Below are 24,665 nucleotides of genomic sequence, written 5' to 3' on the forward strand. Positions count from 1 at the left end.
AGTTGAAAAGCAGTTACCTTCTCCATTTTTAGAGCCTACAATCAGGTACTAAATATTAATTCACACACAGTCTCACTAACTCATTGTCCAATCTTTGTGTCCTTGGCCACTTTCCCACCTGAGCTCTTATACCATGGGGGTGGGGCTTCAGACCTCCCACTGCCCCATCTAACTATCAGCTTGTCCTGCATTGATCTTCATACTGTCTTTTTGTCTGTTAATTCCGTGCTCAAGACTGTGAGTATGTTCAGGTTCAGGAGTCTCGGTGCACACTGCACCTCTTGCTGGGAATCCATTCCCTGCTTTTGCCACAATTTTTTTCCTTGTCTGACTTTGACGTTGGCTTGACCACAAGGGACTTAGAATTAACTGCAGCATGCTCACCTCTCTGAAAGACCAGGGGCTGTACACTGGCTGCCCTGGGAGCCAGCAAACTTCTGAAGACTCTGGCTAAGGTGAAGAACGACATCAACGCTGCAGGGGAGTCGGAGGAGCTGGCAAACGAGTACGAGACCCGAGCAGTGGGTGAGTCTCCCGGAATGGACCTGGGGCTGGCACAGTCACGCTAGGGGGCAGTTACTGACTTTCCTAAGGTTGAAGGTGGGGGAAAATGGGGGCTTCCTCTCCCCACAGCCTCCCAGAGCCATATGCAGGTCAAGTCTAAGTAACTCAGCACCGTAGAGGAGCCTTGGAGTGTTGCTATTCAGAAGCCGTGACAGGTCTGAGTTTTTACCTGACATGGAGCTAACAGGTTAGCCTGCCAGTCTCCCATACCCATACCTAGGGACGACCCCACAGCCCTAGTTAGGGGACACAGAGTTTATTACTAATGGGAAAGGCAGCATTCAGAACAGCATCCAGGGTTGTTCCTCGTGCCTTGATTCCCCATGGGGTGATGTGAATAAGAACTGGTGTTGACAGCCCCACAGCTCCCCTAAATCAGGAGACTCAAGGCCTCTGTAATAAGAGGTGACAGGCGAGCTGCCCAGCTCCCGCTCCAGAAGGTTTCTCATCACCTGGAACGGAAGAGGGCAGAGGCCTTGCTGAGTCTGATGCTCCCGGAACATCTGTCTTCTGTTTGCTATTCACCTGCCCTTGAACAAGGCTTATCAGTGCCCCTGCTCAGAAGTCCTGGACCATGTGCTGTGAGAAATCCAGGACCAAGTTGCCTCCCAGCAACACAGAATGTTAGGCCAGTTCTATTTTTTTTTCCACTTGGGAGTTTTAAGTTTCCAGACATGTTTATTTGTTGTCTTATCTAATGAAGGAATTCTCATGAGTTGAGCTTCTCTATGTTGGAAAAAAAAAAGTGTCTGATATTTTTCTTCTAATATATTTAAAATTTGAAGATATCATGTTGATTTTGGATTGACTTAGCTAGTCTATGACTGCTAACATTTTGACTTTTAAAATAGTTCCTCTGAGGATCAGCACACCAATCTCTTTGTCATAAGAGCACAAAATATGAGCACATCCTCAATGCAACTGGTCATTGTTTTTTATTACATCATTTTGGCTTTTTTTCTTTTTTTTTGCACTGTGCCTTAACTGCAAAGACCCTCACCAAGAAAGCACAGAAGGTAAATGAGATGGCTGAGGGTTTGAATCCTCTCCCCACTGACTGAGCCCCGCCAAAACTCACTGGGTTCACTGTAACTCAATGGGCATTTCTGCCACCTGCCACCAGGAGGTGCTGTAATGGGCGTGGGGTGCACATTACTTGCTCCGTAGGGAATTCTCTTGTGTTGGCCTTCTCTCTGCCTTTTATAAGCCAGGATAGTCACAGCCGGGATTTTGTGGAAGTCAGGGCTTGACTTGGGAAAGGGGCAGGGTGAGAAAGTTCTATGTATTGGCCAGCCCTGTCTCCCTCTTCCCTCTCTCTGGGGATGCTGTTGCTTAGAGCTGTTCACGGAGTGTTATAGCAACGATGAGGACTTGGCGGAACAACTCCTGGTCTATTCCTGTGAAGCCTGGGGCGGAAGCAGCTGTCTGGAGCTGGCGGTGGAGGCAACCGACCAGCATTTCATTGCCCAGCCCGGGGTCCAGGTAAGCAGCACACCGTCACCAAACAGCATACCTAGAAATGGGCCTTTCCCATCAGTTGGGGCTCTGGATCCAGTGTACCTCTAGCTTGGTGTAGGGATGGGCCAGGCTACACAAGCTCTCTGAGCCTTAGTTTCCTTATCTGTAAAATGGGCAGAGTAGGGGGTAAAGAAAGGGTTGCTATGAGGATTTAACGAGACAGTATGTGAGTGGAGCCAGCCCTTTATGGTAGCAGTTACTGTTACAGCCATTATCAATAGTGATGGCAGCAGAGAATTTAGTATGAAGTGGGTTCAGCCACTGTAGATGCTTCCTGCCTTGAATTACACTCACAGCAATTTGCGTCTCCTGCCTCAGGTTTGGGAGGGGAGATGTTTCACTCACCGTCCCAGCTGGAGAAAAGGGAGGAAGGTAGGGAAGAGGACAGACTGACACTCCTCTACACACTCCTTGTATATGCAGTCACACTTGGTCTTCACAGTATGCATCCAGGTCGGCATCATCCTGTTTTACTGATGAAGATTACACAATAAGAATTACACAGTTGGTTAAGCTTCATAGGTTTAGTGAATTTGGACTCATACAGCCTCTATTTTAAAGTCCACAGAACTCAACATAGGACAGGACTGAAAATCAAGCAGGTTTCAGTGGTTGAATCATAGCTCCTCAGAATCCAGGTAGCCAATAGAAAAGAATAAGGATCTCAATTCAGAGAGTGAGGGGAGATTTGAGGGCTGGGAAGAAAGGTCGCACACCAGCTGGCAAGTCATTGCACTGATAAGGACCTGTTCCTTTGTCTGTTTCCTCTAGAATTTTCTTTCCAAGCAGTGGTATGGAGAGATTTCCCGAGACACCAAGAACTGGAAGATTATCCTGTGTCTGTTTATCATACCCTTGGTTGGCTGTGGCTTTGTATCATTTAGGTATGAAACCAAGCCACACAATAGTGTGTGTGTGTACATACATCTGTGTGTGTACAAGCATCTCTGTGTGTGTATATGCATCTATGTGTGTGGACGTACTTGTGTGTGTACAAGCATCTGTGTGTGTATATGCACCTGTGGGTGTATAAGCATCTGTGTGTATACAGATATCTGTGTGTGTAGGTGTACTTATGTGTGTACAAACATCTGTGTGTGTACAAGCATCTGTGTGTACTTACATCTGTGTGTAGATGTACTTGTGTGTGTACAAGCATGTGTGTAACAGTGTCTGTGTGTGTGCATGTACTTATGTGTGTACAAGCATCTGTGTGTGTATAAGTGTCTTGTATGTGTATAAGCATCTATGTATACATTCACCTGTGGGTGTACGAGCATCAGTGTGTATACGATATGTGTGTGTACAAGCATCTGTGTCTGTACAAGTGTCTGTGTCTGTGCACATATCTCTGTGTGTGTGCTCTCATGTAAAGAAAGCATTGTAAGGCCAGGAATTTATGATGTCCACTCTAGTGCCTGCACACATTAGGTCTGGGATCTCCATGGATTTTCTCTGGGTTTGAAACAGGTAGAAGTGAGGTCATGTCCTTATATCCGAGGCAGAATTTGGATCTGGTAACCGAGAAATGCCAAGGCTGAGTTCTGGCTGCCTGGCCTCGGCCCGGCTGTGGGTCTGTGTTCATCTGTGTTCAGAAGGAGAGATGAAGCCCACACAGTGCTGTTGGCTGGGACGGTGACAGGGCTGTCCCCTCTCGGTCCAGGAAGAAGCCCCTGGACAAGCCCAGGAAGCTCCTGTGGTACTACGTGGCCTTCTTCACCTCCCCGTTTGTGGTCTTCTCCTGGAACGTGGTCTTCTACATCGCCTTCCTCCTGCTCTTCGCCTACGTACTGCTCATGGATTTCCACTCTGTGCCCCACGCCCCGGAGCTGGTCCTCTATGCGCTAGTCTTTGTCCTGTTCTGTGATGAAGTGAGACAGGTAGGTCAGCCCTCATGTGGGCGTCTCCTCCTTTCCTCACTGGGTGGTGTCTTCCTAATGGCACGGAGGATCAGAAGCTGCTCCTGAAGTTCCAAAGTCACTGTTTCCCCCAAACAAATGTTCTCATTAGGTGATCACCCATGAACATGAAGACACACTTCCATGAGATCTCTTAGCCCCAAGCCCATGCTTTGCTCTGTAATTAATGGATGAATTACTCGGGATCAAAAATGTGTTCAAAGAGCAGGCTGACCTTGGACTCTAAACCCACTCCTGTGTTTAGGGTTTAGGAGCTACTTGTGGTCCTGTCTGTACCATCACAGGGGGAGGCAGCACCATGAGTGGCAGGGGGACTGGAAGGACTTTCCATTTAAGAGCATCTCGATGCCCAGTATGTCAGATTGACAGTGTTGGGAATTCATATTCATCCTTGTGAATTTCAGGGAGTTCGTGTCAGTTATTCATGGTGCTTTTCTGTAGTTTCTTGGGATCTGCATTGTTCGACATCCCCTTTCCACTCTTTTTTTTTTTTTTCAATGGAAAGTGATTTTATCTTTTTTTTTTTCCATTTATTTTTATTAGTTGGAGGCTAATTACTTTACAATATTGTAGTGGTTTTTGCCTTCCCACTCTTGAATCCAAACTTGGGCCAGGCTGGGCGCGTAGCAGTGCTCAGTTAATAGTTGTTGAATAAATAAATGTTGATGGTGAAGGTCAATGCTATCCCTAAACCATCATAAAGAGTCATCCAGAAAATCCTTTTAAAATGGTAATTTGCAAAGTGTATGAGAATTGCTCTTGCTGTCACTCTCGTCCCATATGAGCTCAAATGCAAGAACATATCCATTCAACAAGTACGGCCTAGTGCCTGTAGGTTATGAAGCGCTGTGCCAAGTGATACAAGATGTTTGGAGGGGCAAAGGATACCGGTCTTGACCTCACAGAGTCACTACCTAGAATGGGAATCCTAAACTGGTTTCCACTATCATGCCAACTCTAATAGATGCCTTTTGGTGACTTCTAGGGTTCCTGGGTTGAGAAAGACTCTGAGGCTCTGTTTTCAGCAGGAGAGCATCTTAATGAATTAGCAGCATCTGCCATGGGCACGAGGGATGGCAGAAGTCCTGGCACCAATGTCCTGGATCTGCCTTTGCTAGTCCAGTAGGTAGGAGCTGCAGGTGTGGGCTGGAGATGGGGTACAGGTAGAGGTGTGTTGAGCATAGTGAGATTATCAGGCTTCTGGTCTACCAGCAGGTCTCCCCAGGTCCTGGTCCTGCTGATGTGCAAAAGGCTTCTGTGATTTCAGATCAGCCTCACGGGAGCCCCAGCACTGGCTCAAGAGGTCACAGTTCAGTCCAGGGCCCTTCTGTATGAGTCCATGAGGGCTAGGGCTCCGATGATGAAGCACCACCATGTGGGTGGCTGAGACACACAAGTTCATCATCTCATTGATCTGAGGGTCACAAGTCTGAGATCAGGTTGTGGGCAAGGTTGGTTCCTTCTGAGAACGTGAGGGAGAACCTGTCTGAGGCCCCTCACTCGTTCCTGGAGACTTGCTGGCCATCTTTGCTGTTCCTTGGTCGTAGAGGCGTTGTTTGATCCCTGTGCTCATGCTCACACCACCTTCTCCCCGTGTGCGTGTCTGTCCCAGTCTCCCTTTGTCATGAGGACGCTAGTCATTGGGTCACGGGCCCATCCTGCTCCAGTATGACCTCATTTTAACTAATCCACACCTGCAAGGACTCTACGTCCAAACAAGGCACCTTGGGGTATTCCTTGGAAGTATCAATTTGGAGGGGACACGGTTCAACCCACAGCTCCTCCATGCAGTCTATAAGTGCTGTCTTTACTTGCTAGTTCTCTCTCTCTCTCTTTCTCTCTCTCTTTTTTTTTGGACTTAACTACATATCAGCAGCCAGCGTAGGAAAATACCTGCATGAGAGAATCAGAGAAAGATGGAAGGAGAGTCAACAATTAAAACAGAAATGGGTCATTGTGAGAGTTAACCAAGTTAAAGTAGGACCTCTTGAGTTGTGTTGTCATGGGAGTTGGCGCTGCCCAGGGTCACACATGCTTCCTCCTAGACCAGTGGGGTCGCGGGCTGGGGCCCTGCCTCCCTCCCTTTGCTCTGCCCCGGACGTGGTTGACTATCTTTCAAAGCCACATCAAAGAGAAAGCTTAGCTACTGCAGAGAAAGAGGATGAAAGGGCGAGTCTGGGGGGCTTTGTCTGGCTGCAGGGGGAAAGCCCTGAGTCTCACACCATCTTGGAGGCTAGCAGACCTCTTGTCCTCTGTGGATGGAGGATGCCCAGGAGGGAAATAAGTCATGAACCCAAAGAAGTGGAGAGGGAGAGAGAGAGAAAACCAGCAGGAATTGCAAGCAGCATGGTTGTTGTTCAGTTGCTCAGTTGTGTCTGATTCTTTGTGACCCCATGGACTGCAGCACGCCAGGCTTCCCAGTCCTTCACTATCTCCCAGAGTTTGCTCAAACTCATGTCCATTGAATAGGTGATACCATCCAACCATCTCATCCTCTGTCGTCCCCTTTTCCTCTTGCCCTTAATCTTTCTCAGCATCAAGGTCTTTTCCAATGAGTCAGCTCTTTGCATCAGGTGGCCAAAGTACTGGAGTTTCAGCTTCCAATGACTATTCGGGGTTGATCTCCTTTAGGATGGACTGACTGGTTGGATCTCCATGCAGTCCAAGGGACTCTCAATAGCATGGTAGTAACTGAATTACTTTGATCTTCTGGTTTCCCATCCATAAATGGGCATCTTTCCTACTGTAAGCGGTAATTTTTTCAGTTTTACTGAGATGTTATTGACATATAGCCCTGTATCCTTTCAAGGTATGTAGTATAATGACTTAACTTACATAGAACTGTGAAATGATCGTCCCAGGAAGTCCCAGAGAGGAACAACAGGATTGGGTGCCTTGTGAGGCAACCTCACCCATCTCATCCACATCAACTCTGCTGGGGAGTTCCAGCTCCTCGCCCAAACTCTGCTCCTGACCAGAAGTGGGTGGCAGGGAAATGATTCATTCAGACATTTGTTTCTTAGTCACATTTGATCCCTGGGGACTAGCAGAGGAGCCAGTGCTACTGTGCTTCCGACAAGTGTGTGTATCTTTTTAAAAAATGAATTGACAAGGCGGGGTCTTCCTGACTGAACCCCAGAGCTGTGCTGTGACTGAGAGTAAGTGGGGAGCCCTAAGGCCAGAGCCGGGCATTGGGGAGGAAGCTCGCAGGAAGCGCTCAGGGGTACCTTTTTGGGCAGTGGGTGCTGTTGGCAGCTGCTTGTTGGAACAATTGATAAAGAGTTCTTTTCCTGCTCTTGACTACCCCTTACTCACGCTCCCAACATTTCTCCCCTGGTCCCACTCCTGACCCTGCCTCCTGGCTGCATTTCATCACAGAGCCTGCGATGTGAGTCCCAAGGTCATCTGCATCCTCCAGGCACCTAAAGGAGCATCAGGTCCAGAGAGAGGGCTTCTCCTGGGCTGCTCTGGGGGCAGAGCTGGGCCTGAATGGAGGACGCAGGGAGAGTCATCCTGGCTCAGGCCAACACACTTCATCCACACCCTCCTTCTTTGAACAGATATTTGTTGAGCACCTACCAGGTGCCAGGCAGTGTTTAGACCCCAGGGATGAAACACGCAGGCAAACATCTCTGTCCTCATAGACTTTTTACCAGTTAGAGATGGTCGTCAGGGTCATTTGTGAGAGCTTTCAAGGAGAGGAGGTGAGCCTGGCAGGTAGTGTAGAATGAGCGAGTTTTGAGCTGATGGGGAGGCTGGCGGAGAGGACCCAAGAGAGTGAAATTCTCAGTCCTCTGAGCACAAGTGTGTCCCTTCAGATTCGGATGCGTATCAGCTGCCCGCCCCTGATTCGGGTCATGCAGGGAGGAGCCTCAGGACAGGTGCGTTGAGCTTGGAGAGGGGCTCTGGGCAGGCGGAGGGGTGGAGGGCTGCTCAGGAGAGACACGGCGGGGACTCTGTGTGGGAGCAGACGGTGGGCTGGTGTGCTACCGAGGTACCCCCCAGGCCTGACGTGACGCCCGCAGCGTCCGGCTGGGTCCCGGCTGTCCTGCCTTCCAAATGGGGGATATTTGACCACGTGTAGCTCTGTCCAAGCTTGTCCTCTCTTTCTCTGTAAAAAGTTATTCTTTTAAATTTATTTTTAATCGGAGGATAATTGCTTTCCAACGTCGTGTTGGTTTCTGCTGTACAATGACGTGAATCGGCTGTCAGTATTAACACATCCCCTCCCTTTCAAGCCTCCCTTCTTCCTGCCCGTCCCACCCCTCTGGGTCATCACAGAGCACCGAGCTGACCTCCCTGTGTTACACGGCGGCTCCCCACTAGCAATCTGTCTTACGCATGGTGGTGTACACATGTCAATGCTACCCTCTCAGTTTGTACCTCCATCCTCCCCCAGCTGTGTCCACAAGTCTGTTCTCTATGTCTGAGCCTCCATTCCTGTCCTGCAATTAGATTCATCAGTATCATATCTCTACATTCCATATATGTGCATTGTACGCGTGCATGTTCAGTCATGTCCTGTCTGACTCTGCGACCCCATGGACTTTAGCCTGCCAGGCTCCTCTGTCCATGGGATTCTCCAGGCAAGAATACTGGAGTGCGTTGACATTTCCTCCTCCAGGGGATCTTCCTGACCCTGGGATCGGACTCGTATCCTCTGCGTCTCCTTCATTGCAGGCAGATTCTTTTACTACTGAGCCATCAGGGAAGGCATATATATATATGTGCATTAATATATGAGGCTTGTTTTTATCTTTCTGACTTACTTCATTCTGTATAACAGGCTCTAGGTTCATCCTGTAAAAGTTCTTCTTGAAGGGGGAGTTTGAATTCAGCAACCTTGCGCATTAAGAGTGAAGGACATGCTTAGGGTCAGGAGCGTGGGGCCCAGGCTGGCTCTGCCATCCGAGAGCCGCTCTGATTGTGTCACGGTCTGTGAGCCAGTCTGCGTTGCCAGCCAGCCTTGCAGATTCTTGTCATTTCAAGACTCTGACACTAGAGGTCAGTGTTTCTCCTCGGGTCTGCAGTCTCAGGCCTTTGGAATCCTCCATGCGGTTGGTTTCCTCAAACCATCAGTTCTGCCAGCCTGGTACTGTCTTAATTAACCCAATTCACACTTGTTAGCGAAAATCAAAACCAGGCGGGATATTACCTGTTTCAGATTGTGTCTGGGTGTCAAACGCATGCTCCTCAGTGTCTGTCTGGGTCCTCTTGCCCATGGGGGGATGGTGGTGGCAGAGGTTGCTCTGTTAATTGGAATTTTTAACCAAGGCAATCAATAAGTGCAAACAGAGTTAGTTGCTAAATAGCTCTTAGGTCTATTAAGCAGTCTGTGAATGTTTATTTAAATGAGGCAAGTCCCAGCATCCCTTCATGGAGAGCACACTCATTCTTCAGGCCCTCAAATCCCCCAGTCCTGAGAAAGATGGTGAAATATGGTATTTTATGAATGTAGCCTGACCCTGGCATTCCATTCAGAAAAGAGACTGCTGTTCCTTTTAAAAAATGTCTTCTTACTGTAACAGTGTCTCCCAGCTGCAGAATTGATCTACTTACTGTTCCTCCCATCACGAGTTCAGAGGCTGAGTCAGGCTGGCGCTGTCCTATTGCCCTGTGCCTACCTGCCTCGCAGGCCAAGGTCTCAGAGAGGGAAGTAGGTGGCAGGTAGAGCCTGTCCCAATCACCCTCATCACCCCTGGGTGGGCGGTGATCCACGTCACTGGGGTCACCCAATGGACCCTTAGAGATCTGAGCCCACGAGATCTGCCACCCCACAGGGGAACAGGGTCAGATCAGGCTGCTTACATCTGGGGGATTTTTTTAGTGTTTTTATTTTTTTTTAATTAAAGTTTTTATTTTGTATTGGGGTATAGCCAATTAAGGGCTTCCCCGGTGGCTCAGTGATAAAGAACCCACCAGCCAAATGCAGGAGATGTAGGAGACCCAGGTTCAATCCCTGGGTTGGGAAGATCCCCTGGAGAAGAGAGGGCAACCCACTCCACTATTCTTGCCTGGAGAATCCCTGGGGCAGAGGAGCCTGGCGGGCTACAGTCCATGAGGCCGCAGAGTCAGACACGACTGAAGTGACTGAGCAAACACTCACATAGCCAAAGAATAATGTCGTGATACTTTCAGCTGAACAATGAAGGGACTGTTCCATGAATCCATTCTCACCCAAACTCCCTCCTGTCCAGGCTGCCACACAACATTGAGCAGAGTTCCATGTGCCATATGGTAGGCCCTTGTTGGTTACTCATTTTAAATACAGCAGTGTGTACCTGTCCATCCCAAACTCCCTAACTGCCCCTCCCGCCGGTGCACCTGGGGGACTGTAATATTTTCTTGGTGCTTGATTTCATAATGCTCTCACCCCCTTGTCCACAAAAGTTGCCATTTGCATTTATCAACGAGTGAAGAGAAGGGCTTCTTGAGAAACTGATGCTGTCTCTTGAATCTCTTCCAAGTCTAAGACTGGGGGATCCCCGTGGAGTGTAAAGAAGTGGGGTGATGCTGGAGAGAGGAAACCAGATTTCAGAACCCTGAGACCCACCACTTGCTGCCTTTCTGTCTTTGGGCGAGTTCCTTTGCTTCTTTTTCTTAGGCCTTGGTTTCAGGTGCAGAATAGGAAAGGAGATATCTGGAGAGCAGGTGGCCCGTGGTGGTGAGTTCATGTAGTAGATTTGAAAAGTGTCATGTTCCTTTGATGATGCATCTTTGTTGTTATTTTCCTCTTCCTTGAGTAAGGCAGGTACATAGCTTCCTTATCTGAGCTCACTGGGACCTTTGGTCTTACCTCCCCTCTGACTCTTACCACGTTTCATTTTAAACATGTTTAACCTTTATCTTTCCCATGGGCCGGTGGATTCCTTGAGAGTCCACAATGCACCCAATCTGATGACTTTGTGTCTCAGGAGTCCAGCACAGGTATTTGCAATCCTGTGGACTCTCAGTAAATATGTTCTGAATGGATGAGCAAATGACAGGTGACATGACCTCCCTGGGATCACCCAAATCTAGTGGATGGATTGCCAGAGAGACTGTCCCAATGCTGCCTCTTCTAATGGATAATCTTATCCCTCTTTAAGTGTTTTCCTGACATGCTTTCTTCTGAGAAATCATGACTGATATATACACATAATGACAAAAAGATCGCTGAGACACATCATTCCTGTCAGTCATTTCTGTGACCACATCTGTCCTCTTAGGTGCCATGTATAGCACCTGCGTGCCAAAAAAGGGTTTTTAAAACTTCTAAAAAAAAGTTCCTTTTTTCAAGATGTTTTACTGTCATGTGTCAGAAAATATTTATAGTAAACACACAAATCTGTGATGACAGCAGTATGGGTAACACCCTTGAAGAGTTGTCCAGCGCACAGCCTACACCACTGTACATGGCGGTTGGGGGAGGGTTCCAACTTGGCCCACACAGGCTCTGCAGGTTCTTCTTTAAAGAACAGTAAGGATCCATGTGTCTTCTTTTCCCTTGACTTTGTTAGCAACATATGAACAACAGAACAGCAAGCATGCGACCTTACTTTCCGATCCCCTGGGAATCCAGGGAGCAGTTGTAGGGCGTATTTGGTACGTCACAGACTCGAAATGGATCTGGAGAGAAATATGTGAGCACGAATAAACCTGGATGCAGTTGATGTTCCAGCTGTTGCATCCTTTCTGTCCCTCTCTGCGCTGCAGTGGTACGTGAACGGCGTGAATTACTTCACTGACCTGTGGAATGTCATGGATTCACTGGGGCTTTTCTACTTCATAGCAGGAATTGTGTTTCGGTAAGTAGTCCTCACCACGTTTTCAAGCGTCAGGTGTTTGCGGATTCTCTCAGGTGGAAAGGTGGAGGAAAGACATTTCAAGCTGAAGATAAGTGAGAAAGGATGAAATATGGTCCTGATATTTTATGAATACCGGGCTTCCCTGGTGGCTCAGTGGTAAAGAATCCACCTGCCAACGCAGGAGACAGGGGTTCGATCCCTGGGTCGGGAAGATTCTCTGGAGGAGGAAATGGCAACCCACTCCAGTATTCTTGTCTGGGAAATTCCATGGACAGAGGAGCCTGCAGACTACAGTCCATGTGGTCACAAAGAGTCAAATATGACTTAGTGACTAAACAACAACAACGTTATGAGTATGGTGGTGGCGGTTTAGTCATTAAGTCGTGTCCGACTCTTGCGATCCCGTGGATTGTAGCCTGCAAGGCTCCTCTGTCCATGGGATTCTCCAGGCAAGAATACTGGAGTGGGTTGCCATTTCCTTCTCCAGGGGATCTTCTACCCACTTAGACCCAGGAATTGAACTTGGGTCTCCTGCATTGCAGGCAGATGATTTACCAACTGAGCTATGAGGGAATAGACTATCTCCAGAACACCATTCAGGAAAGCGGTTACTATTCCTTTTAAAAAAAATGTTTTCTTACTATAGCAGTCCCTCTGAACCCCAGAATTGGTTTGCTTATAGTTCTTCCCATCACGTGGCTGGAAGGCTGAGCCAGTCTGGGGCTGCCCAGTTGCTATGTATCCTCCCCGCCCCTACCATTTAGAGATTATTACAAATGCCCATTGTCTCTGCCTCTTTGAGACACAGCCTGGTTGATATAAAGTTGTGTCTCCTCTCATCCCCTCTCTTGGTGACCTGTAATTGGAAAGGGGTTCTTCATGGTTTTTCTCTTTGTGCTTATAGAATTTGGGGAGAGGAAATTAGAAATTGAGGGCCCTAGAGAATGATGAGGGTGTAAATATCACACAGTGTTTTCCTCTGAGGCCCTATAGTATAATATGCATTTAACTTCAACTCGAATATTGGTTCTGGAGTTTGCCCTCCCAGCTGCACGGTTTCCTCAGTCTCAGAGCTTGTGGCTAGAAAAGCCAGTTGGAAATGTGTTTGGAGGGAAAAAGCAACGTGACTCCACCTGATAGGGATACTGGGGTGCACCCAAACCGTGAACCCCCTTGCCCAGTCCTGCTCCTTCCAGACCTGCCTCCCCAGTAGCGTCAAGGTGAAACTCCTTGCTCCTTCTTCTGATGGAGCAGGGAAGCTTGACTGTTCCTATTTACACCCACTTAGAATGAGAAGCTTTACAGTGAGTGCTCACGCTATGATGTTAACCGGGTAAAGCTCGATTTCCTCCTTCAAAACCTCCCTTTCTGCTGGGGTTAAAGGCCCAGCTTTTGGATCACGGCTGGACGTGATTTCTGGATCATTCCAGTTAGAAAGCACAAGGTTTTCAATGAACACGCTAGCAGATGGTTAGTTAATCAAATGATCTGGTGCAAATGAGGTAAGCTTCACTGGGGGGAAATCGGCAGGCTCAGGTCCCAAGTGGTTGGCATCACTGTGGAGGCCTTGTGATCCGGGAAGTTAGTGACGGCGGGATTGGGCCCTACAGCTGTACAATAAATCCCCTACATTCGAACGTGTTGTGTTCGGGGAGTGTGTTCATTAAGTCTGACAAAGTTAGCCTAGGGACCCACGTAACACAATCTGCGATAGAGTACTGTACTGTAATAGAGTGATAGTACTTTTCACACAAATAATACATTAAAAACAAACACAAAAAATGAAACAATTTTGATCTTACAATATGGTACCTTGAAAGTACAGCAGAACCAGCTAAATCACTGCTGCTTTTATGCTTGCTTCTGGACATCCTAGGCTTGACATAAAGTTACAGTACTACTCTACTCGATGCTGTTGTTAAGTTACTAAGTCACATCTGACTCTTCGAAGCCCCATGGACTGTATCCCACCAGGCTCTTCTGTCCACGAGATTTCCCAGGCAAGAATACTAGAGAGGGTTGCCATTTCCTTTTCCAGGGAATCTTCCCGACCCAGGGATCGAACCTGCATCTCCTGCGTTGGCAGGCGGATGGATTCTTCACCACTGAGCTGCTGGGGAAGCCCAGGCTGCACAGTACTCTACAGTAAAGTACACAAAGCCCAATTCTAGAGGACGTATGCTCTTGACAGGTACACCAGACAGCTGAGCTAACGTACATAATTGGACGTGGGGACCCATATTTCATCTTTGAAAGTTCGCATCTTGAAGGTTCATGTGTAGGGGACTTACTGTGTTTAGGCGGAAGGACTGAAGCATTGGGAATCTTGAGAGCTTTGTTGTGTGTGATGGTCTCATCTTCCCTGAAGCCCACGAGGGCAATGCACGTGGCCTTTGGTTTCCAGCGACTGAAGGGCAGGTGTAGACCCTGGTCTATTTCTGCCTTCAGTTCCCAGGCTTTTGGCTGTTTCTTCACATTTGGCTATTTTTAAAACTAAAACTTTGATTATAAATCAACTACACTTCAGTAAAATTAAAAAAAAATACTAGCAAATAAAATCCAGAAATAAATAAAAGTGATACAAAAGCACAGCTTTGAAATGTTTTGTCAGCATCTCACAAATTCTTTCCCCTTCTTTCCACAGGCTCCACCCTTCTAACAAAACCTCACTGTACTCGGGACGAGTGATTTTTTGTCTGGATTACATTATATTCACCCTAAGGTTGATTCACATTTTCACGGTCAGCAGAAATTTAGGACCCAAGATTATAATGTTGCAGAGGATGGTAAGACTAAAGAGTATTTGTGGTTAGTTATCCTTCTTCTGACTATACCCAGGGTTCCTTTTGTTGCTGAGAGGAACTTTTTCTCCACAGAGTGATGGTTGCATTTCATAATCAGTAACATTTGTTTTTTTTGATCTGTTTTCCTCAGGGGCCCCTTCCGGGTTAAAATTTAATGAAGGATGACTATTGGGAGTAAACTGCATAACTCAGCACATTACTAGTAAAGATCTCTATTTAGACGGTCCACGTTACCAAGTGCTTCCACTTGAGTCTTAAGTATTCACTAGGGGTGGCACAGTGGTAAAGAACCTGCCTGCCAATGCAGGAGATGCAAGAAACTCAGATTTGATCTCTGCATGGAAAACATCCTCTAGAATAGAAAATGGCAACCCACTCCAGTATTCTTGCCTGGAGAATCCCGAGGCCAGAGGAGGGTAGTGGGCTACAGTCCATGGGGTCACAAAGTTGGATACGACTGAGCACGCGTGCATAGGCAGGATAGGGAATTTTATACCCACCTCATAGATGTGGACAGTCAGGTTCAGGAGATTCACATGTTTGTCTGGAGACATGAAGTGAGCTAGAAGCACAGCGAGGTCTGGAACTTTAATCTTAAAACCACGTAATACGGACCTCGGGGAAGCACCACCAGACCTGTTTCACGGGATCAGATAATAGAAAGATGATTACACCCTGACCATGTTGCTTCTCCCAGCTTGTTTTCCACGTGACCCAAACCTCCGTGTTTTTGTCTTTAAATCAGATGGGTGTTTGAATGAGCTCATCTCAAGGTTCCTTTCCAGCGCTGAGCTCCTTTGAGTTTGTGGTTTTAATTCAAAGCATATCTGGGGCATCAAGTCACCATGAAGTCATGCTTTGTGTGCAGAACATTAAAAACAGTATAATGGTGCATTGTTGTCTAAAAAGGAGACTTTTTCCTTAAAAAAAAAAAAAAAAAGCAGTAGCTCAGGGGTCGGCTGGAGAGGAGGGGGTGCTATGGGGTTGGGGCCCTCTTCTGCTCCCAGGCTGGTCTCATTCAGAACGTTTCTGCTGCTGAGCTGGCCTGGGGACCTGCAAGCAAAGACGCATCCGTCAGTGGATGCCCTGAGACCCAGGGGTGATGATGGCCACGTTTAAAAATGGGTGAGCGGATGATGCTGGCTGCCTTAGGTCCCTGGGGCCCCTCTGCCTTCTCCGTGGTCAGCGGAGCAGCCGAACCGCCCTGGCGCAGTCCTGACTCTGCTCTCCTGTCCTCCTCCCTCGACAGCTGATCGATGTATTCTTCTTCCTGTTCCTCTTTGCCGTGTGGATGGTGGCCTTTGGCGTGGCCAGGCAGGGGATCCTTAGACAGAATGAGCATCGTTGGAGGTGGATCTTCCGCTCAGTCATCTATGAGCCCTACCTGGCCATGTTTGGCCAAGTGCCCAGCGATGTGGACGGTAAGCCTGACATGGTCTGGGTGGGGACGGCTGGTAGGTGGAAGATGCTTCCAGAACCAGCCCCCAGGGAGCCTCCAGGGCTCCCTAGTTTGACCCTGAGGGCTGTCCTAGGAACAGGCTGCTGGTGTCTGGCTAACATCAAGCAGTGGACACTAACACTCACAGCCTTTTCTCTCTCCTGAGCAGGATCTTATGTACCCTGGCAAGCTTGTCCCCAGCATCTCAGCCTGCAATTTTTAAACCTTCTTAAAAAGAGTGTTTCTCAGATTTCTGACAGCAGCATGGCCAATGACAGCCAGAATCGTCACTGGTGTAGAGAAGAGTGTTGTGGGTCCGTCCAGAGTTACAGGGTACCCATTTATTTCAAAAAGTGCAATAGTGAAAAATTTTGCCCTGGAACCTGGAATTTAAGCTTCTGGTATGAGCTCACTGCCAACGATCTGGAGGCAGGTTAATGATAGCAGAGATGCATTAATTTGATCATAGCCAGTTGGTATAAGGAAAGCATGGGGCACGTGCAAACTGGTGTGTGTTTCGGATAAACTGTAGAACATCTCTGTGATGCTGGCGGTAGCTTGGGCTCATCGTGTTCTGTCCTGCCACAAGAAACCTGCCCCCCCCGACTTTCGCCCGGCCCTGGGCTTGCGTTTCCCAGCTCCTTGGTGTTTTCTCAATTATCCCCATGGCCTGTGTGGTCTTTCTGGTGTCTTCTGCTGCAGTCTTTTCCAAGACCTTAGAAACGGCTCTTTTACATGCACTGATGGAAAGGCATCTTGTTATTATTGTTCCCCAATCTGCACTCTGTACTGCCATTTTACATAAGTGGGTGTGTTTTGTCCTCCCAACAGTCCTACATGTTGTTGGCCTTAGTCCCACGGGAGGCGGTTCATGGTGACCTAAGAGTCAGTGACAGGTAGTGTTCGAGTCCTGGTTCCGTCACTCATGCGCTGTGTGACCTGGGATGCAGTTGGCACCTCTGCCTTTAAGTTCTATTGCAGGTAACATGGGTGCAGCACCATCTTCTCTGACTGGCATCTCACCAACCAGCAGGGCCAAACTCACATGCTCACAGGAGGATCTCGAGTCCAGAGTGACTCCTGGAGTGCCAGGCGGTTACATCCACTGCCTTCTCTAAGATTCCCAGGCAAAACTCCTCATCCTCTCTTCCAGACCCAGACTTTCTCCAAGGCCCCCATTCTAGGTTGTTGCCACCAGTCACACAGATGCTTATCAGCCTCTCAATTTACCACCCCACCAAGAGGTGACAAGACACCTGGTAGCCATGTTTATTTTCTATACCTGTGGCTATTTCTGTTTTGTAGATAAGTTCATTTTTTTTTTTTTTTTACAATTTTTTAGATTTCACATATAAGTGATAGGACTTCCATTGTGGCTCAGCTGGCAAAGAATCCGCCTGCAATTTGGGAGACCTGGGTTCGATCCCTGGGTTGGGAAGATTCCCCTGGAGAAGGGAAAGGCTACGCACTCCAGTATTCTGGCCTGGAGAATTCCATGGCCTGTATAATCCATGGAGTCACAAAGAGTCGGACACGACTGAGCAACTTTCACTATAAGTGATATTACATGATATTTGTCTTTCTGAGTTATTTTACTTAGTATGATGATCTCTAGGTCCATCCATGTTGCTACAAACGGCATTGTTTCAGGGGAATATTAGTCAACGAGTGAACACGTGATCCTGAGGCTTATGCCTGGTTGGGTAGGGTGCCGTGGAGCAGTGCCCAACACAATGCACGATCTTCGCCTCGTGGCCCCTGGGCTGCCTTAGTGCAGTCCTTCCGAGCGTCCTCACCTGCCTGTTGGTTGCTGCATCCTCAGGTACCACGTACGACTTCTCTCACTGCACCTTCACCGGGAACGAGTCCAAGCCCCTGTGCGTGGAGCTGGACGAGCACAACCTGCCCCGCTTCCCCGAGTGGATCACCATCCCCCTGGTGTGCATCTACATGCTGTCCACCAACATCCTGCTGGTCAACCTGCTGGTCGCCATGTTCGGGTACGTTCTCGGCGACGCGCTGGACGTGCTGGGGACGCGCTGGACGTGCTGGGGACGCGCTGGACGTGCTCGGTGCTGTGCTGGACGTGCTCGGGGACGCGCTGGACGTGCTGGGGACGCGCTGGACGTGCTCGGGGACGCGCTGGACGTGCTGGGGACGCGCTGGACGTGCTCGGTGCTGTGCTGGACGTGCTCGGGGACGCGCTGGACGTGCTCGGGGACGCCCTGCTTGGGTGTCCACGCCTTGCCGGGCCCCGTGCTGGACCGGGCTGGAGGCACTGGGAGGGAGGCAGCAAAGGTCCCCCTTGAGAAGCGTGTAATAGAGGTCTCTAGGGCAATGATGGTCTAGAGTAGGGAGGGGCCTTGAAGGGATTATATTACAAATGTAGTGTGTCCCTGTGAGCTATAACCCAAGTTTACTTGACCCCAAAGACAGATGACTGTGACCCTCTCCAGCATATTGAGACTGTATGTTAGATACCCTCATAGCACCCTGACCCGAGTATCACGATGCTGGCCTAGCGGTGACTGCATCCCAGCTCAGCTCAAGGTCCTCACTTTCTATGGACTCGGATGGTTTCCAGGGCCTAAGGGACTCAGCTGTTAGGCAGTTGCTGCTTTAAACTGTTGAGTTTAAGTACAAGTCAAGAGCACAGGGTCAGGAGAGTGACTCTCCTTGGGGCCCGCATCTAATGAGGTTGGCTTGAGAACTCGATGGAGACTCTGAAGCGTTTTTACTGCCTTTGGTCATCGTCTTTAATACATTTAGAAAATCATGCTTATCTCACCCTTTACTGTTTCTTAAGAGGGTTTCAAAGAGCCCCATGTGGCGATTACAGTGGAGGTACCTTAGTTTTTTATGCTGTTGCTGTGAAGTAGCTGGTTATATTGAATACGTGAATCCTGGCACACAGAGAGAGACACGTAGTTTACAAACAAAATAAAAATTAAAAAATTATTTGTTAAACCTTGGAGTGAATGAAAACTATAGTTGAACCCCAAAACTGGGAAACTATGACAGACAAGAAATACATTTGATTTCATTAAGCAAATGTTTTAGGTACAGGGGACCACAGATGGAGTCACGTGATAAATGAGAGACTGGGGGCAATCTTTGCCTGAATGTGAGCAAAGGTTTCTAATTCTTAAGATAGAATGAGCTCCTACACACTGGTAAAGAAAAGATGAGCCAGTAGAAAATGGGCAGAGGGAATGCAATTCAGAGAAATTCAAATGGTCCCGAATCATATGGAAAGGCGCTCACCCTTGTTGTGGGAAAGGTCAGATGAAACCAAGAGTGAGGTGCTGGTTTAGGATCTATCAGGTAAACAGACATCACAAGAAGGGTTGGGGGTGGTTCTGGGAGTCTGATTTGTCTCCAACTTTTGGGAAAGTGATCTAAAAATAGCTATTAAAAGTATACAAATGTTTGGCTCAACTCCTTCACGTCTGGGAATCTTTACTAAAGGTACATATGTAAGAGCATTTATTAGATCATCATTTGATGCCTGTCAATAAGATGATGACAGAACAAAACATGTTCTAGCCATACCATGGAATATTATGCAGCCCTTAAAAAGAAAAGGCAGGGGTCTCTGTTTATTGACTTGGAAGGATATTTTGTTAAATATAAAAAGCAAAGTGCAGACTTATTTTAGGGTCTAATCTTATTTTCTGACAATAAAAAAACCAAGAAACTTTAAAAAATCAAGTATATATTTCCCTCATCACAATGATCACATATTACTTCTACAATTAAAAAGAAAAAATCAGTCAGTTGTCACATAGAGCCGTGAGGGGCACCAGGACTGTAATCGAGGGTCACCTTTCTCTGTTGGTCAGTGGCCTGCCCTTGAGTTAGGCTGGGTGGGGGACGCGTGCATCTGGGAACATCACGCATCCACGGCACTGAGCAGCCAGCCATCATCTGGTCGTCCAGTGCACAGAGACATCCGACTTTAGTCCAGGTGCCTCCAAAATGTCACTGCTGGAGGAGCCGAGATGGCGGAGGAATAGGACACGGAGACCACTTTCCCCTCCTACAAATTCATCGAAAGAACGTTTGAACGTTGAGCAAACTTCCCAAAATGTCACTGCTTTGCTTAAAATTCTGGCAGTATTTTAGTATTTCCCCACAGTGTTCGGGGTAAATTTCGACCTCCTCCGAGGCTGTCTGTGACCTGAACTTTGAAAACACCTTCAGGATTCCATCCGCAGGCATCCTGCCTGTTCATCCCTGAATGAGGTGATCTGTCCTGCCTGACACTTTTGCAGATGTCACTACTCTGTCGGCATCACCTGTTCCATCTTGACTGCTTTCACCCCCTTCCTGCTTGTTCTCTAAGGAGCCCAGCACCATCCTTGGCCTGAGTGGTCCACATGCCCTCCCTACTGTGCATAGCGACCCCATGAACCCCCTTCACAGCTACAGCCTCCTTTCCTTCCAAACTGTAAGCTCTGGAGGGCAGAGACTATGTCTGTCTCAGTGCCTGGCCCTTCCTGGGTTTGTTCCATGGATGAAAAGAACAGGATTCTTTCTGCTTTTAGTTCATTATTCGGTCCCCAGTTAGGAGCTTAGCTTTCTGTTCTGTTACTCAGGGTGAAGTGTTAATAGTGAAGTCGCTCAGTTGAGTCCGACTCTGTGACCCCATGGACTGTAGCCCACCAGGCTCCTCCATCCATGGGATTTTCCAGGCAAGAATACTGGAGTGGGTTGCCATTTCCTTCTCCAGGGGATCTTCCTGACCCAGGGACTGAACACAGGTCTCCTGCATTGCAAGCAAATGCTTTACTGACTGAGCCACTAGGGACGCCACTAAGGATGTGTTAATGATGAATGTCAAACTAGTGATGGGTTCATCACATAGGTAACATCTGCGTCAGGTGTGTGGGCCACGGAGGTCACGTGGCCGTTGGTCCCACTGGCCTTAAAGAGGGAATGTGCCACCACTCCCCTCCCTCCATTATCACTGGCTCTAACGGGGGTCCTGAAAAGGACTTAGGGATCCAGACACCTGTATTGCTTAAGGGAAGCTGGACCATCTCAGGCTGCTGAAAGTCCCCAAGTCTGAGCTTGCAGAGAGAGGTGGCAAGATGAGTGATTATGTATCCACGTGAGGGCAGAGAAGGGAGGACCAAGCCCCAGACTTGAAGCAAGAGTGGGGAGGAAATGAGATGACTGGGATTCTATTTGACAGTGATAGCCTCTTCTGTCAACCTTTATGTTGAACCCTGGGCAGCCCCTGTAAAAACTGACGGCTGATATAACATCTACAACGATTCAAAGAAAAGGCCAACAACTCCCTGTGCTGTGGACTTTGAGTGAACTCAGTAGATCTCAAGAGGCAAAGAGGAATAGTGCTTAGAGCTTGCCCGAGTCGGAGTGCTGTGAGTGTGTGTGTGTTTGTGCTCAGTTGTGTCAGACTTTGCGACCCCATGGACTGCATGCAGCCCGCCAGGCTCCTCTGTCAGTGGGATTATCCAGGCAAGAACACTGGAGTGGGTTGCTATTTCCTCCTCCAGGTGTTCTCCAAAGCTAATCTTGAGGACTGTGTCAGTTTGTAATTCATTATGGCCCTGACAATCATATGATAGAATTTGGAGCTGAGAGGGACAGGAGTCTGGCCTGTGATTTTTGGGTCGAGGAAGTGCAAATTGGGCAGCTCAGCCTCCGAGGTGCTGGCCACGCTGCCGTCCAGCTTGCTGTGTCCATTCGAGACTTGAACCTGAGTGTTTTCCGCATGAGGCCTGAGTCGCTGGGTCGGGCTGCAGCCCACTGTTGCCTTCAGTACTTACGTGTGAAAGCTGGAGGAGTTCCCTTCCTGGGGGGTCTTCCTGGATTCCTCTTGGGCTCAAGCAGAGGCCTTTTCTTTGTTAATCCCTGTCTGGTCACTTGAGAGCAGCCCCCTTGCCATCCTTGGGCTGACTAGTCAGAACACTGTCTCGAAAGATGGTTGTAATGGTTGTTCTGGGCTTCCCTGGTAGCTCAGCTGGTAAAGAATCTGCCCGCAATGCAGGAGACCCTGTTTCCATTCCTGGGTTAGGAAGATCCCCTGGAGAAGGGATAGGCTACCCACTCCAGTATTCTTGGGCTTTCCTGGTGGCTCAGCTCGTAAAGAATCTGCCTGCAATGTGGGAGACCCGGGTTCGATCCTCTTGGTTAGGAAGATCCCCTGGAGAAGGGAAAGGCTATCCACTCCAGTATTCTGGCTTGGAGAATCTCATGGACTATAAAGTCCATGGGGTCACAAAGAGTCGGACACTACTGAACGACTTTCACTTTTCGAGCCAACAGCTCTGGGCTATGACCCTCATCCGGCATCACATCGAAATATTCATGTAACAGCTTAACTATACACAATGGCAGCCTTTTGAACTCAAAGTAAATGAACACTTGGGATTTTAACACGATATTGTAGTGTTCTCTAGATGGTATTCAGCGGGGAAAGGAAATGAATGTGAACATCTGTGATTATTCCACATTAAAATTATTGATCACAGGCCGTGTGTGGCTTATCAGAGCACGGAGTGAACTTAATTGTCAGTAAATAACTCGGGGTCACCTTAACACACAGCTGTGGTGCTTACGGATGCTGCGTCCTGAGGATCAGTCCACCAGAGGCTTTTCTGCTGAAAGGGACCCATCAGACATGCCCCATCTAGGGTGATTTCTAAGAATGATTTTTTAATCTTAGGACTAATGTATGCTCATTACAAATATGGAGCAGAATAGAAAAAAAAATTACAAGGTACAGACTTAAGCGTTTGGGTGACTTCATTAGTCCCAGGCAGGCTATTGAACCAGGATGAAAAGGGAGCAGATAATGGGAACAATAATAATAGCTAATAGTTATTGACACTTTATTGGGCTAGGCACATCCAAGTGCTTGGCATGTGTGGCCTTATTTAAATTATTCATCATTTTTGTGTAGGTGTGGCTTTATAACCATCTATGAATGAGGAGCTGGAGGCAGAGAGAAGTTAAAGTCTCTGCTATTTGAGATGTAGAGAATGGACATGTGGAGACGGGGGTGTGCGGTGGAAGGGGAGGGTGGGACAAGCTGATAGAGTAGCACTGACATATATATGCTACCATGTGTATAACAGATAGCTGGGGGGAAGCCGCTGTCTCACCCAGAGTCTAGCTTGGTGCACTCTGATGACCTAAGGGAGCAGGGGAGATGGGGCCCGACTAGGGAGGGAAGCTGACAAGGGACGGGATGGATGCTTACCTATGGCTGAGTCACGTTGTTCAGCAGAAGCTATCACAACATTGAGAAGCAATTATATTCCAAAAAAAAAAAAAAAAAAAGAAATCCCTGCTATTTGAGGGCGATGGGCATGAGGCATAGTGATACAAGATGATGTGTTGTGATACAATATAAACAGCACGAAAAGGCTCTTTACGAACAAAGGACCTTGGTGCAGAGTGGGGGTCATTACTTCTGACAGATCCAGGGGGTGGGCAGCAGTGAGTGCATGAGACCCTTTGAGGTTTGGTTGGAGAGGGAGAGGCAGAGGAGATAAAGCAGTCTGGGGAGGACCAGTGACTACAGAGGGGAGGAAGTTGGGAGCAGTAGGTTATGGAGTCTTTTCTGCCGTGGCAAAGAATTTGGAGTTTTTCTTGCAGGTGAAGGGAGATTTTCATGGGTCTCTACACAGGCAAGCAGCATAATCTTAGTTGTGTTACTTTGACAGAAACAAAGTCGACATTTAGCATCTCAAAATCCAGTGCCATGAAATGGCTGACTGTCTCTTACCGTTCGCTTTGATGCGTTTTTGGTGCTGCAGAGTCAGAGGGGAGCCTGGATGTGCGGAACATCTTAACACACCCGCTGGGTCACTGCGTGGGTGCAAAGCGTCAGGGTGAGCCAGGGTCCCTGGATATCACTGGTGTGTCAGGCAAAGAAAGGCAGATGGAAAAATGCCTGATATCTGTGGAAAGCTTGGAAGAGACATTGATCTGCTTGCAGTCTAGCTGGCAAGTTTCTTGTATTTCAAGTGTTTCTTGATTCTGCCATCGTTTTAGTGTCTACTTTTTCTTTGTGAATTTTTTGCAGACTTTCCATTCTGCTCTGTGGATCGGTCTTTCTGTTTTCATTTTTACTACCAAACGGCTTTAATTACTGATTTTTAAAAATCATTTTAACATCTGTTGTATGAAGGCCCTTCATTAGTCTTACTCAGACTTTTCCTGGGTTTTCTTGTATGTTTAATCAGATGGAGGGCCTAAGGCTTATCTTCTGAAATCTGTTTTTCTTTCCTGTTACAAAAATTTTGTTAATTAATTTTATTGTGCTGATGTTAACTTTGTAGATTCATTTAGGGGAAGTTGGCATCTAAAAGAAGTGCCAGAAAGAATGGGGTTTTCTCCACTTAATCAAATACATATAGTTCCTCAGTTTTATGGACTTTTTTTCACGTGTATGTGGTCAATGTTTTGTACATTTTTTCCTAGCCATTTGTGGTTGTGAGTGACATAGTTTTTCTATTATGTTTTTTCGATGACTGTTTTTTGATATGTAGGGAGGTTATGAAATATAACTTATTTTGGAATAAGTCTCTTTTGTTATTGTTGTTCAGCCGCTAAGTCATGTCTGGCTCTTTGCGACCCCATGGGCTGCAGCATGCAAGGC

The 24,665-nt window shown here is 47.8% G+C and overlaps 1 protein-coding gene across 1 annotated transcript in view; it reads left to right on the forward strand.

Moving 5' to 3' along the window:
• TRPM8 (transient receptor potential cation channel subfamily M member 8) overlaps nt 1–24,665 on the forward strand; it is an 87,088-nt gene that overhangs the window by 37,589 nt on the left and 24,834 nt on the right. Inside the window, exons 13-20 of the mRNA XM_065930643.1 lie at nt 396–525; nt 1,901–2,046; nt 2,854–2,966; nt 3,746–3,962; nt 11,697–11,788; nt 14,433–14,574; nt 15,842–16,013; nt 17,853–18,030. Coding sequence (XP_065786715.1) covers nt 396–525; nt 1,901–2,046; nt 2,854–2,966; nt 3,746–3,962; nt 11,697–11,788; nt 14,433–14,574; nt 15,842–16,013; nt 17,853–18,030 — 1,190 coding nt within the window. The remainder of the gene's footprint in view (nt 1–395; nt 526–1,900; nt 2,047–2,853; nt 2,967–3,745; nt 3,963–11,696; nt 11,789–14,432; nt 14,575–15,841; nt 16,014–17,852; nt 18,031–24,665) is intronic.

The sequence above is a fragment of the Muntiacus reevesi genome, chromosome 1 (genome assembly GCF_963930625.1).
Source record: "Muntiacus reevesi chromosome 1, mMunRee1.1, whole genome shotgun sequence".
NCBI lineage: Eukaryota > Metazoa > Chordata > Mammalia > Artiodactyla > Cervidae > Muntiacus > Muntiacus reevesi.